This window comes from Hesperophylax consimilis, chromosome 16 (assembly GCF_061612785.1).
Source record: "Hesperophylax consimilis isolate HC1 chromosome 16, BYU_Hcon_1.0, whole genome shotgun sequence".
Lineage (NCBI taxonomy): Eukaryota > Metazoa > Arthropoda > Insecta > Trichoptera > Limnephilidae > Hesperophylax > Hesperophylax consimilis.
Genome location: NC_142851.1, coordinates 33,173,631 through 33,186,759, shown reverse-complemented (window position 1 = coordinate 33,186,759; position 13,129 = coordinate 33,173,631). Strand labels below are relative to the sequence as shown.

Genomic DNA, 13,129 nt, shown 5'->3' with positions numbered 1-13,129 from the left:
GCTTGCATATCCCTGAGGAAGGAGGACCTTAATTCTCCTGTATAATTCACAAGAGTCAGAAAGCTTATTATAATATTTTATGCTGATGACCATAGATATTCAAATTGATAGACCGGCCCATCAAAAGGAACAAACCAAGTTGCACGAAGCGCGGGAGGTGGCCTAACCAACCCCCTTTCTATGATTTGTCAATAAAGGAATCTGTACAGGCAACTCGTATTCTAATATTACTACCCAGTCCTCTAAAATTAAATATGCTTACGAATTACTAGTCCTTTTTACAATGGTGCAAAAATTACTGGCTGCGTAAAATTTTTTACTTAAAGTTTTGGCTTAATATAATTTACTCACCTCACTCATTTTTATCACTTTGGTTAGGCGGTTTGTTCTAAAATGAACATTCAGGTCCTGCTCAGAAAAGTTCCACAAAGAACTGTGCTGCAAATCTTTGCCTTACTTTAGCGAACTTTACCTTTCTGCGCATAGTCTGGTTATTTCAATGTGCGCTCCCCGGCGGTTTACATATGACTTATTTTGTGGTTTATTCAAAGCATTCTTGAACCCTGGTGTCAAAAATATTGTCACTCGGTTTGCCTCCAAGTCTATCAATTTGGATGTGTATGCTGTGGACACATTACCAGAGCAGGACCACGAAGCTACTAATATGCATTATTAATCCGTGTTTATTTTGCCATTTTCAGGGAACAGCTGCTGCTAGTGCTTCTACAAATAACTTCTCTAGTCCTTACCAAAGTACCCCCAAAAAGAAAGCACGAATCTCTCGGTACGATACAACGTTTACTATGTATGTTAGCTGTGATTGTTTCTAGCTGTTAAGTTAACACAACCAACCACCTGTACCACAATGCACTGCTTTCTTCATTAACAATACTGTCCTGCATACTTAATATTAAAATTACAGTGAAACCCTGTTAAGAAGTTTTTCAAGATATCAAAAAATATTAAGTGGTAAAACTCATAAAGCATAGCTTTATTTACTAACAAAACTGACCTGCAAACTAAATATTAAAATTACATTGAAACCCTGTTAAGAAGTTTTCGAATTGTCAAAAATATAAAAATCATAATTAAGTAATATCGTTTCTATATAATCTAATATCGTTATTATAGAGAAATTTAATTACTGCAAAATTTTATGAATCTTAGAATATTTTAGGCTTAGAAAAAAATGACTTCTTATGTGTAAAAACTTCTTAAGCAGGTTTCACTCTACATATTTTTCTAAAAAAAAATAATATTGAATATGCTTAAAAAATGAAGTATGATAAGATTTTTAATGCATGCACCATTGTAATATTCAAATATTAAAATTGAATTTATTATCGATTTTCATGCATCACAAAAATATTTCTTGAAAAATGTTATTGCAAAATCACTGTAACATAATGTCTAACCAGTGGCGGCTCGTGACATTTGAGTCTGATAGAAGTTTGAAAAATTCAACAATTTTTTTTTTTAGAAAATTCGATTTTTATATGAAGATTTTTAGGAAATTTCAGTTTGATTAATGCCATTTTTTTGTAATTAGCACTCTAGTACACCCAAAAGTTATGAGCGACCACTGTGTCTAACTAAATATATGCGTATTGCTTCTACATACATAACACCCACTTCACCACAATCTTCACATCTCAAGTGTTTCTTATGTAACGAAATTACTAATATATACTATAAGTCTGAGGAATATCATTTATAGATTTTATCTTAGACAAATATTGACAGTTAGTAATCATCTTTTTTCTAATATGTCATATAAATAAGTAGCGCTCTATAGAAGTACATATTGACATTTTAAACTGGTACTAAATATCTTATTGATTTTTTTATTACATGTCAAATGGATTGGGCAATAAGTTTTTTATTATTTAATCGTTGTTCCGATAATTTCTTACATTCTTATTTTATTTGTAAAATGGATAATAATTATAATTGTATCTCTGTTACTTTACCAGAACATTTTTTATGGCTTAGGGAGCATTTAAAAATCTACTCTGTTTATTGAGAAGAAATAGATGATGGATACTGTTAACGCTGTCCGAAACGTTGGCTAAAGAAGGAGGAAGCGCAGCATAACATAATTACCCAAAAATTAATCACAATGACACTTTTGGCCGTGAAAATCTCAAAGCATATCAGACACACGTTCATGCATTATTGCAAATAACCCCTCAGGCATATTCTGATACAAGATCGGAGCATTTTCGCTTTGGAATGGAATGGAATATTTCTGAATGTATCCAAAAACTAAAAATTGCATTTGAAACATATATAATTTTTGAAATATTCAAATTTTTAATGCATTAATTAATGCGTAAGGTGAGCCATTTTAATTTTTTTTTATGTTTGCATTCAAAATTTTAATATTTCAGAAATAAAATGTCTAATGTTTATTTCTAATAATATAATTTGAAAGCGTATTTCATCAGCTTTCAAAAACAGTTTTTACTTTTGCGATTCAGGCAAAAATATTACATCTGTTTGAATTTTATTGCAAAGCGAAAATAATCTGACCTTCTGACAGAATATATCAGAGGCCTGAGAGGTTAAATGAGGCTTAAAATTTCATCAATTTGCAGACTACATTATTTTCTAGCTTCATTTCGGCTTTCATTAATTGCATCTTTAATTAAGAAAAGTAGAATGCTTGCATTCAATTCTAAGTAAAGCTCATCTAACCTCACTTAATAATTGTCTCCAGGTGGTTCTTTAGCCCCCGCCATCTTCCAGACCCTGATCGTGACGTGGATCAAGGCCAACCTGAACGTTTCGGTGCGCTCGGAGCTGTGGCAAAGTTTCATGGACGTGCTGGCGCGCCTCACGCACTGGGAGGACCTCATCAAGGAGTGGGCGGTTGGTTCCAACAAATACATTTTGAGAAAAAAAAAAACAAACTTATGTCGCAAAATATTTTTAGATAATTCTATGTTGTACTTGAATCCCGTAAATCGATGGCCTAGAGCACACATGTGTTAGGTGCAGTTTTAAGAAGAATACATTAATTCTTTTGAAAAGCATTTATCAAGATTACTTACTTTGTACATAGGTGTTTCGTGGAAAATTTGCATGACTTATTTGATCTAGAATGAATAAAAGCGGATATTCACATTAATTTTGTTGCTTTACATTTTATAATTAACTTGGAGTATTCTTATAAATTGAATTTTCAAATTGTAACTTTACACATTTGCGCTAGGCCACCGAAATATTCATTGGTGATACCGGTAATTAGTGTAAAAAGCAAAATTTATGGACCTTTTCACTTTCTTCATACAGATAAGACATTTGCTTTTTGAGTATTTTTTGCCTGACCACTATCGATTTACTCGGTATCGTAAAATGGGGTGACTTTATCAATTTTCAACTTTGAAACTAAATAACTTTTTGACAATGTCAATCGTGTCTGAAAATGTTAAACATATTTATTACATATGTATAAACTATTGAAATATATATTTTTTAAATATATTTGTTGAACACCTTTTACAGTGGCGCGACTTTGATAAATTCCAAATAAATTAGATATTTTTAAAATTTGAGTTTGAATATTCACGTAGTTAAATAAACACTTATAACAAATTATTATAAGCAATAAATATTATGTTGTTTAAAATGTTTCTTTACGCCATATTCTTCAAAAACTACTTGTATATTTTTTTAAAATTCTTCACTTTTATAACTCTTAGTATAAATTCTAACTCGATAACTTATGTAAAACTTATTTATAATCTATGTAAAAGCCCCTATGGGCGTATAACAACAACAATAAAACAATAATTAGTCGCCTGAAATATCAATACAAATTGAAAATATCTCCAGAGTAAAAATAAATGCCGCCGATAGGAAATGAACCCGCACCTTCTGATGTCCGGCCAGGTGCTCTGCTATGTGGGCTTATTCCCAACCCCCCCAAATAATTCAATATGTACTAGTACTTCAATCAACAATTACTGCTTATTATATTTTATATTTGCAATTTGTATGGATATTTCAGGCGACTAATTATTATTAATAATAATAATAATAAATTCTTCCAGAATGTGGGGAGGTATGTGCAATCCCACATATTCCATAGAGAGTATAAGTACATAGTTATAAAATAAAACCGAAATAAACAAAAAAAAATTGCTTATAATAATTTGTTATCCTTTGTGCTATGCATAAAAAACCTTGTCTTGTACCCACGTTGCCTAAAAAAATCATTTAAAAGAAGGAAGTAATTTGTGAGTGGTAGACAGATGAGAAAAGTCGCCCCATATTATGGTATTTTGATTTCGTATCATGCTTCATGTCTTCATTTCGGCTACTGTCACAAGACAAGTCTCAAATTTATCCTTAATCTGTTATATCAGAAATAATATTTTGAAAAACGATTCTCAGCAGAACTGCACTTGGACAAATCACTAAGATTTCAAAGTCATGAAGTTAAGTCACTTAGTTAAAATAATGCCAGCAACAATAATCGAATATATTTTTATGTTTCAGAAAACAATGGAGACGCTAACCCGTGTGCTAGCCCGCTACGTGTATGGGCTGGACCTGTCCGACCTGCCGCTGGAGCGTGCGTCTGAGCAGCCGGGGAAGCGGGGCGCCCGCCGTCCCACCAGCACGACCAAGTCCACGGCCGTCAGCCATGCCCCCGCCACTCCTCATGCCGGTTCGTTTTTGATTACTGATATGTAGTTTTGTTGATTCTATGCTCCTGGTAGTTTATGATTGTAGCTGTGATTCTGGTTCTAGAAGTTACAGGAATTGTCACCGCAAGCAAGACAGTCCATAGGGGAGTTCTGAATCCAACCCTGATCTATGGCAATGAGTCAAGAATCCGAATGAAAGACTGAATGCAATGGAAATATTATTTTCATCTCAACTACTAGCTGAAGTCCCCAGCGTTGCTGGGACTTTACGCAGATGATTTAGACAGTAATTCCTCTTAATTTGAAAGTGTGCAAAATTTCATCAAGAATATCAAAATTCTGCTAAGGGGTTGGAAGTGGATGGGGGGGTGATTTTTCGAAATCTCAAGTAGACAGTAACCTTCCTCCTGTTTTGAAGGTCAAGTGTGTGAAATTTCATCAATCTCAGAATAAAACTGCAGATTTGTTTAATAAACAATCCCACACCGGGACACTCTTCTTTACAATAGATAAATTATTATTTGCATTTAATTATGTTTTGCTCAAATCAACTAGTTTCCCTATAAACACCATAATTTGATTGGAACTATAAAAATACATATTCTGTATTTATTAATGATGTTTTTTTTTGTAGGAAAATCATCCAAAGTTGGTGCCAATGAAGTAAGAAGAGAAGGACCATCCGGGCAGGGAACGCTGACAAGATGCAGAAGTGATCCTCATCTCACGCTACGGAGGCTGGCCTTGCCGCCTACTCAAATTGAAGGTATTTAATATAGTCATGTTGTCAAACCTCCCGACTGTGTATTGTGATGATATAATGCACGCCGAGCTAACCACGGAGGTTAACCCCTAGCAGCTGGACCCCTGCATTTGCAGTGTTGAAGAATTGCGCCCACGAACAGTAGGAAGCACTGCAATTGCAGTGATGACCTTGTGCATTCATTTTGGCATTGGATATTATCACTACTATGTTAGTTAAAGACAAAAATAACATTATTACTTCATCACTTCACCGTCTTGCATCAAGGCAAAAATACTTGGTTGTGAATGTAACTGATATGTTTGTGAAATGTTAAATGTCTGTTTGTACTGCATCATACTGACATGTTCTTCTTTATGTGTAACATATGTATGGTGTTCTTATTATACATATACATTCCATTGTATACATATACATTCCACATATATACATATATGTGAAATGTATATGTATAGCATCTATATAAACTGCTTGCTTCAGATGTCTTATAGTGTTGGCTAACGGATGTATTATTTTAATGAAAAATGTTATTTTTAATTGTCAAGTCTCTGACAGCCCTGAATTGTTGAAGCTACTTTGCCATACCCGCCGGCCATAGTGGCCAAGTGGAGATAAATTTGATTGTAACAATAAACTCACTACTATTTGCGCTATTATAATATTTTGCTAGATTATATCTGTTGGCAAGTCACCTTTTCTGTATATTTTATCCTGTTTAAATGAAGTGCTTTCTATTATTGTAGCATTCTATGCCTTAAGAAAATTTCAGCTGTATCACATTCAATGTTGTTTTGTATACATATTGTTGTGTTCTTAAATGTAATACTAATATTCACCTATGTACCACTGTGTATGTATAATCTAATGTATCACATTATTGTAAAAGCCTTTTATGGCGTTTAATAAATAAATAAATAAAGTGTGGTATTATCTACTTGTTGGATTGGCACACTGATTTTTTATTGTTTTATTTGGATATATGCACATTCTTGAGACGGATTCTTACTGTGCAGTAATGAAGGTGTATTTGGAAGTGTTAGCTGCCTCAATGTGGCGAAATGCAGCCGCCCAATCTCGGCAGTATGTATGCCGATGGATAAAAAATATATATTTTAATTTTTTGATGTTTCTTGTAGGCACCTAAGGATTAAGCAACATTATTTGTAGATGTCAGCACAAAGTTAGGTGCATTTTTATTATCCTGTTTAATTATTGTCTTTTTTCAGTAGACGAACCAAAGGAGCTGCCATCCAAACCGAGGAGATGCCACTCTCTGGACTCGCTGAGGAACGGTCAGAGCAACGAGGACAGGGACTCAGAAAGTGGTAAATGTTTGTGCTGTTCTACTATTGAAAACGCAACTCATCACCATCACAACATATCGTCTAACCACTTGAGCGATAGCTACCCAAATTTTTGTAGCACCGCTAATGCCCTTGAGACTGCGCTGGACCCTCTGCCGAGGATGTTTCTCATCAAGAAGGGGAATGTTATGAACGCGTACAATGTTTAAGCTTCTACTTTGATGTTTTTTCACTAGGTCATTAAATACAAATGAAATATGTTCACAATTTATTACTTTGGGTAACAAATATTGTGTTTTTTTTTTAGATTCCCGATCCCCATCCCCTGCTCCATCTAGCGGAGTGGAGAGTAGTTCCATAAAGGATTCCCCGCTGCAGCTAGACCTGGCTTCAGAAAGCTCCAATGTTGGTGAGTTCCCACAATCAATCATCAATTTAAGATGTACAATACTCTCTTACTAATCCGACACCCCAAAAACCAGACAAGCATCCAATTAGTGAAAGCGGCGGGCCATAGTGCGTACACACAAAATATTAAAAAAAAACAGGTTTTTCATAAAAACAAACATCACTATTGTTCTTTCGTAAAATTTCCTTTTTTTTTAAAGTTACGGTGTCATATTTACACTTGCGAGAAGATTTTTTCATACAATAAAATTGTGGCATAACGAAACAAACAGAAACACATGCGATACTTGCTATAATGCATAGAGGATTTTTTTTTTCTTTTTTTTTATCGATTACCCTATCTTAACTGCTCAGCCTAATTTATTTGCTTCTGGTAACAAACAAGCGTTAATAAAAATCTATACTTCTATGAAACCAAAGGCTCCGACCGCAATTTGAGAAAAAAAAAAAGAAATTTTCTGAATTTTTTTTCAGCTTTTGAACAAATGGTTAAATCTGACAAGTATGACAACATGACATCTATGTTTCAGAATGATGTAACAAATATTAGACTGGATGGATTTACAACATTTTAATGCTCCCTCTTAAAAGTGGATTCTGGGCCCTTTTAAGCTTTGGAAAAAATTGTGATGCAGTCGACAAAATGACTAAAGTATATGTAGTTATGCTGATGTCACGTATGACCTCTCTCTGGGACTACTATAGTGAAAAAATTGCAGATTGGTTTAATTAAAGTCTGCACGTTTGTTTCAGAATGGTGTGTGGGCGGAAGCAGCATGGGCTTGGTGGGTGCAGAGGCTGGGCGGGGAGTGGTTCTGGGCGGGGGGGCGCGCGGCTGGTTGCCCGATGTGGCGGCCGTCATGTGGCGACGCATGCTGGGCGCGCTGGGGGACCCCAACCTGCTGCCCGACCCCAGTCTGCACAGTCAGGTCTTCCAGTACCTGTTACATCTCAATGATACCCTGCTTAAGGTGTGTTACACGTTTCCTAATACATATGCGCAAACTTGTTTATACCGAACACACTCATCACGATCACGAGAGCAGATCGAGACATTTTTTCAGTTTTACTGTACTCGTATTTCTGTAGAATAGCTCACAGATAAAACAAACAAATTAAAAACAACATCACTGTTTTATCCAGATCGCCGCCAACCAGTCTCAGACTGGTAATGCGGAGACGCACGTGCCCCTGGGCGTGGTGGCGGGCTGGTGTCTGGGCGCGGAGCCCCTGGCCCCCTCGCACCGGCCCGGCCGGCTGGCGGCGCTGCGCCTGCTGTGCCTGCTCACCACCCGGGCCCCCCTGCACCCCGCGCCTCCCCGACCTCACCTGCCGCTGTATCATAGAGCCCTGCATCATGGTTAGTATTCACTGCATTGCTGATGCAGATGGTTTGTGAATATGATATGAATTTTTTAATAACCCAACACAGCGAGACGTCACGACATTTTCAGCAAAATAGCGTGAATGCAACCTCTTGAGTATTGTTTTAAGATTGCTGCTTAGCAATTATTATTGGTTGTGTTGGAGCCGCAATTGTTCATGACCATTCGGTACTCCTGTCTGAGTAGAGTTCTTACGAGTTTTAATAGGCAAACAAAAATGTAGGTTTTTTGATTTAAAGTGATTTTTGGCCACCAGCTAATTTGTAATTTCCATTCCCAGGTCTGACGGGAGAAGACCGCAGTGTGGTGGACGTCCTGATAAAGCATGCCGCCCCCCGCTACCTGTCCCTCGCTCTGGACGGGTACTCCTTGCTCCTACTGGACTTCGTCCATGCCTCAACCATTGTACTTAACTCCACGGATATTGGGCCTAATGTAAGTTCATTAAATGCTTATGCAAGAAAATATGTGCACTTTTAACCTCTTGAATGCTAGCATATCCTTAAGGTTATATGTATTTAAAAAAATCATTTCTCTGAATATAACTAGCTATTCTGGGAAACTACATATGGTAGAATATATTCTATTTTTTTGAATATATTAAAATTTTATTTGGTGAGACGGTACAATTAACAAAAATATCCTTTTTCTAAAAAAGAAGTTGAGACGAACATAGAATCAAATGGGCGCACGGTGAAAATTTCACGTTGACACCGAGAGTTGATTCATGCATGGCTAAATTCAAAATCAAAAGTTTATGTGGCGGTATAATCGTAATTGTTTCTTTTTCAGTGTCCCAGAACAGAAGCCGTGACCTTCTTGGCTTCCATCCTCAGCCTACCTGACAGCCTCATGAATGCCCCCATGCTGCAGCCATATGCCCTTGAGTACACCACCGTCTTTTGTCCTGACCTGAAGGTTTGTTATCATCAGCTTAACCCTACATAATAACTTAAGGCGATGCACCTCGTCGTTTAACATTCGGAATCGGGCGAAAGCATGCACTCCTTACGCAGACGACAAGGTTGAAATTCCCGCTCAACATCAGCCGCCTGTTTTGATTTATGCCAAAAAACATGTTTTATTTTATTTTTTGAAGATCAGGCACAAATATTAAAATGTTTTCCGTTCATAACCTATAAAACTTAATTTGCCACATTATACAAAACCATATCCGAAAAGAGGTTCCTAAGTTGGAGGTTTTGCATTTCAGAGCAGTTTTTCTAGCCTTATAAAAAGACTTTAAAAATGCTCGATTATAGCGAAGGCCAAGATGTGTTTTACTCGCAGTATTTAAATAAAGCATCTGTAATATTTTTAAGCGATCAAATTTTCAAACCAAAAACAGTTGATTTTGCATTTCTTCACAGTGCATCGCCTTAAGTACCACATGAAAGCATTTTATTTTATTTCATCTCGAGCATGATCAATATCTAGAGCAAAAACTGGCCCAACTCTACTTGCTAGGCCAATTGAATTTTTTCTCCAAATATATTATTTCAAGTATTGCTAGTCAGAAAAAAAACATATGCATACAATTAAATTCTAACCATTTACCTTGTTCTTATTACAGGAACATGTCTTGAACATCCTGGTGAGAGCGTGTCGACGGGAGCCGCAGGCCCTGGCTCGCTGCGAGGCCCTCGCCGCCCTCGGAGCACATTGCCACCAGATCCTGGCCGGGAGACGGATCTGTCACCGGCTTCCTGACTGCGTGAGGAATATACTGCAAGCTTTAACCGTGAGAATCATTCTTTTCATTTGCGTACCTTGTACTTTTTTTTACTTAATCTACCAATTATAGAACTACTGTCTTTCGCTCTGGGTTCGGAGTTTGCGGTTTTAGACTTTTTTGGATTCTAAATACCAATCTCACACATGGTTGGTTAGTGGTAATTAGTAAGTGGTAATTGATAAGTGGTAACTTATAAGTGGTAATTATAGTAACTATAACTAAATGGTAATCTAAGACTGTTGCCTAATATTGATATTTTTATTTCCAGATGCGAAATAAGAGCATCGCAAAGGTGGCTAGTGATATCCTGCTCTTGTTGGCCGACTACACTGACAGAATGATGGAACTGTACCCTGAACTACCTGGTAAGCATCAAGCATACTAATTTCAGTTGTGGGTCTGTCTGTGACTGATTGTAACTCTTGTTCAATAAACTCGGATTAGTTTTTAAATTAGTGTCATTTTTTAAAATGAAACAGATGGCGTCAAGAATTCTGACAAGTGATAAAGTACCTAAGTATAATATTTATAAATATTTAAACAGAAAATTATTTTAGTTGTCATTTTCAAAATTGGAACTGATGTTTCAAGAATTCAAACAAACGATAAACCTATGGTACTTGCATATAGTTTAATCATTTTTACCAAAATATTATTTCAATTCCATATTTGAAATTTGTGATTTTTCAATAATGTTAATTACTAGAGATTTTCATTCGAAAGGTAAAGTTTTGAACGTCTCTCTAATTTATCAACAAAAAATTATAATTATTTTATAAAGAAAATTTACAATACATATTTGTTTTTAAAAGACATGGATCCTGAAGCAAATTTCCCATTCCAGTATTGTATACATTGTGTACAAGGTGTCTGGTGCCAGTCAGGTTTGAAAGCCATGCGGAGCGTTGTTTTCCTTTACTGGATTACCACTTGGCTAATCTTGTATTGAACACATTAGAATTGCCAGGATGTTGACTATATTCTGCCTCACTTTAGTATATTTTTCCTTTGCCATTCCAGAGACCATAGTGTGCACTATCTGTGCGTGCCTGGCGCAGCTGTCTCCGCTGACCGGGCGGGATTCAATGAAGACCCTAGTGGGCTGCCTGCTGCTGTGCCTGGCCGAGTACTGCATCCGCATGGGCGTGCAGGCACTGCTCAAGGTGCCCAAAGCTGGAAAGCAATCACTTATGCTGATTGTGTTCAAGGTGAGGATATGATATATATGACTCTCCCCACTGGCAATGAAACTCGTCATCATGGTGCTCCCCGCAATCCCGAAGTGGGATTTAGCTTCCTCTCCAGCTTTTAGGTCTTCCCATCTTGCTCCGAAGTCAGTCCACCTCATCCTCGATCTGCCTATAGGTGGCTTCCACTCGTGGCCGACGAAGGCGCAATTGGGGCAGCCCGCTCCGGGTGTAGACATGACAAGGCGCTGAAAATACCTAACACGTAATGCTACGTATACATCCACGAGCCGAACTGCCGAACTGAACCTCATCTTATGGGAAAGAAGCGAAGCAACCGCAAATTGTGCGAAATGCCGCTTGCAGTTGATTCTTTCCTTTCCCATAATTCGTGGTACGGTTTGTGTTTTGGTTTGCAAATGTATATGTACCCTTATACAGCGCCCTTGAGGTTTTTACTAGCGCAGGTGCCGTTTGAGGCTCCTGTTAGGTTATGTTTTTCGGTGACCTCCAGTTCAGGGTTCTTGCCTTATGGTTCTCATTCATTTTTCCTAGAATTTAGTGCTAAAAGACTGTTAGATATGTCTGAAAATCATAGCTAACCATTGGGTTTATTGACTGAGCGTAGCAAAGTCCTTTTTTAACTCGACCATTTGGCATTTCATCGGTCTGTAAATTTATTTGTTACGTTCCGTTTCCAGATGGTGGCCTTCTTGGTTACTGTCTTTTTATCCCGCTAGAGTTTGCATGAGCGCTGTGAGCTGTTTAATCGGAATAATCAATATTATGGTCACTACCGGTTTCTTTGGACAAATTGTATATTTCCTTATGTATTATATGGCTTCTAATGAAGTAGGTAAGTATTTAAGTACCTACTTATAAATCTTAGGATTCAGTGGAAACTTTGATTTTGATTGTTTAAATAAGAGAAAATTAAATACATTTTTTGGACACAAGGTTTACTGTTCACAGAACTGCTACTGTATATTGTTTTATATTTTCATCCCCAGTGGTCCAAACTAACGAGTTGTAAACCATGTAGCTAATTTATTTAAGTAGAACCCTTTGTAATGTGAGATTTGTTTGTTTGATTCCAGGTGTTGTACGTGGTGATGAAAGGAAAGGACGCTTCGGAGCTGGAGGGCCTCTCGTCTCCCCTGGACGAGGATTTCGATCCGCACATCCAACTTGACAACATGGGCATTAAAACCCCCATGGCTTCTTCCACTGATGTTAAACTTTGGGCCAGAATGGTAAATATAATTTTTTTAATACCGTCAATAAATACTTTCAGATGATTTCGAAATATCCACCCCTAGATTTGTTGTAGAAAAACCAAATTGTGACCCACTGAAGGAGCTAGTAGGACTGTTATCAGGACACTGCCATCTTGGCTCTTCTTCCACTGGGATATGCAAGTATTCATCATTGTGTGTACTCGTGTCGCAAACAACTCGTCGCACACAGGCCGTACATGTCGCTACTGAAATTATGAGATCCGTGTCGCCACCAATCATTGTTTGATTCTGATGTCAAAACTACAATGCTTTCATAATCTCACTCGCATCCAAACAGTTGCTGCAGCTGTCATTTTTATATTATGTCATTCTTTGTTGACTTTTTTGTTTCTAGCATTGATCTAAGGCACACATATTTTTACAAAATGTCTGACACAAGTGACGCCATATTTAA

At 37.0% G+C, this 13,129-nt stretch overlaps 1 protein-coding gene across 1 annotated transcript in view; it reads left to right on the top strand.

Annotated features, from left to right (window-relative positions):
• The window catches only part of LOC149417082 (putative Rho GTPase-activating protein CG5521), a 56,757-nt gene that overhangs the window by 25,955 nt on the left and 17,673 nt on the right, over positions 1-13,129 (top strand). Inside the window, exons 9-22 of the mRNA XM_089640755.1 lie at positions 702-784; positions 2,720-2,871; positions 4,504-4,675; positions 5,290-5,421; positions 6,648-6,743; positions 7,030-7,131; positions 7,884-8,101; positions 8,274-8,490; positions 8,796-8,950; positions 9,308-9,433; positions 10,089-10,256; positions 10,519-10,615; positions 11,271-11,458; positions 12,535-12,690. Of these exons, the coding sequence (XP_089496881.1) occupies positions 702-784; positions 2,720-2,871; positions 4,504-4,675; positions 5,290-5,421; positions 6,648-6,743; positions 7,030-7,131; positions 7,884-8,101; positions 8,274-8,490; positions 8,796-8,950; positions 9,308-9,433; positions 10,089-10,256; positions 10,519-10,615; positions 11,271-11,458; positions 12,535-12,690 (2,062 nt within the window). The remainder of the gene's footprint in view (positions 1-701; positions 785-2,719; positions 2,872-4,503; positions 4,676-5,289; positions 5,422-6,647; positions 6,744-7,029; positions 7,132-7,883; positions 8,102-8,273; positions 8,491-8,795; positions 8,951-9,307; positions 9,434-10,088; positions 10,257-10,518; positions 10,616-11,270; positions 11,459-12,534; positions 12,691-13,129) is intronic.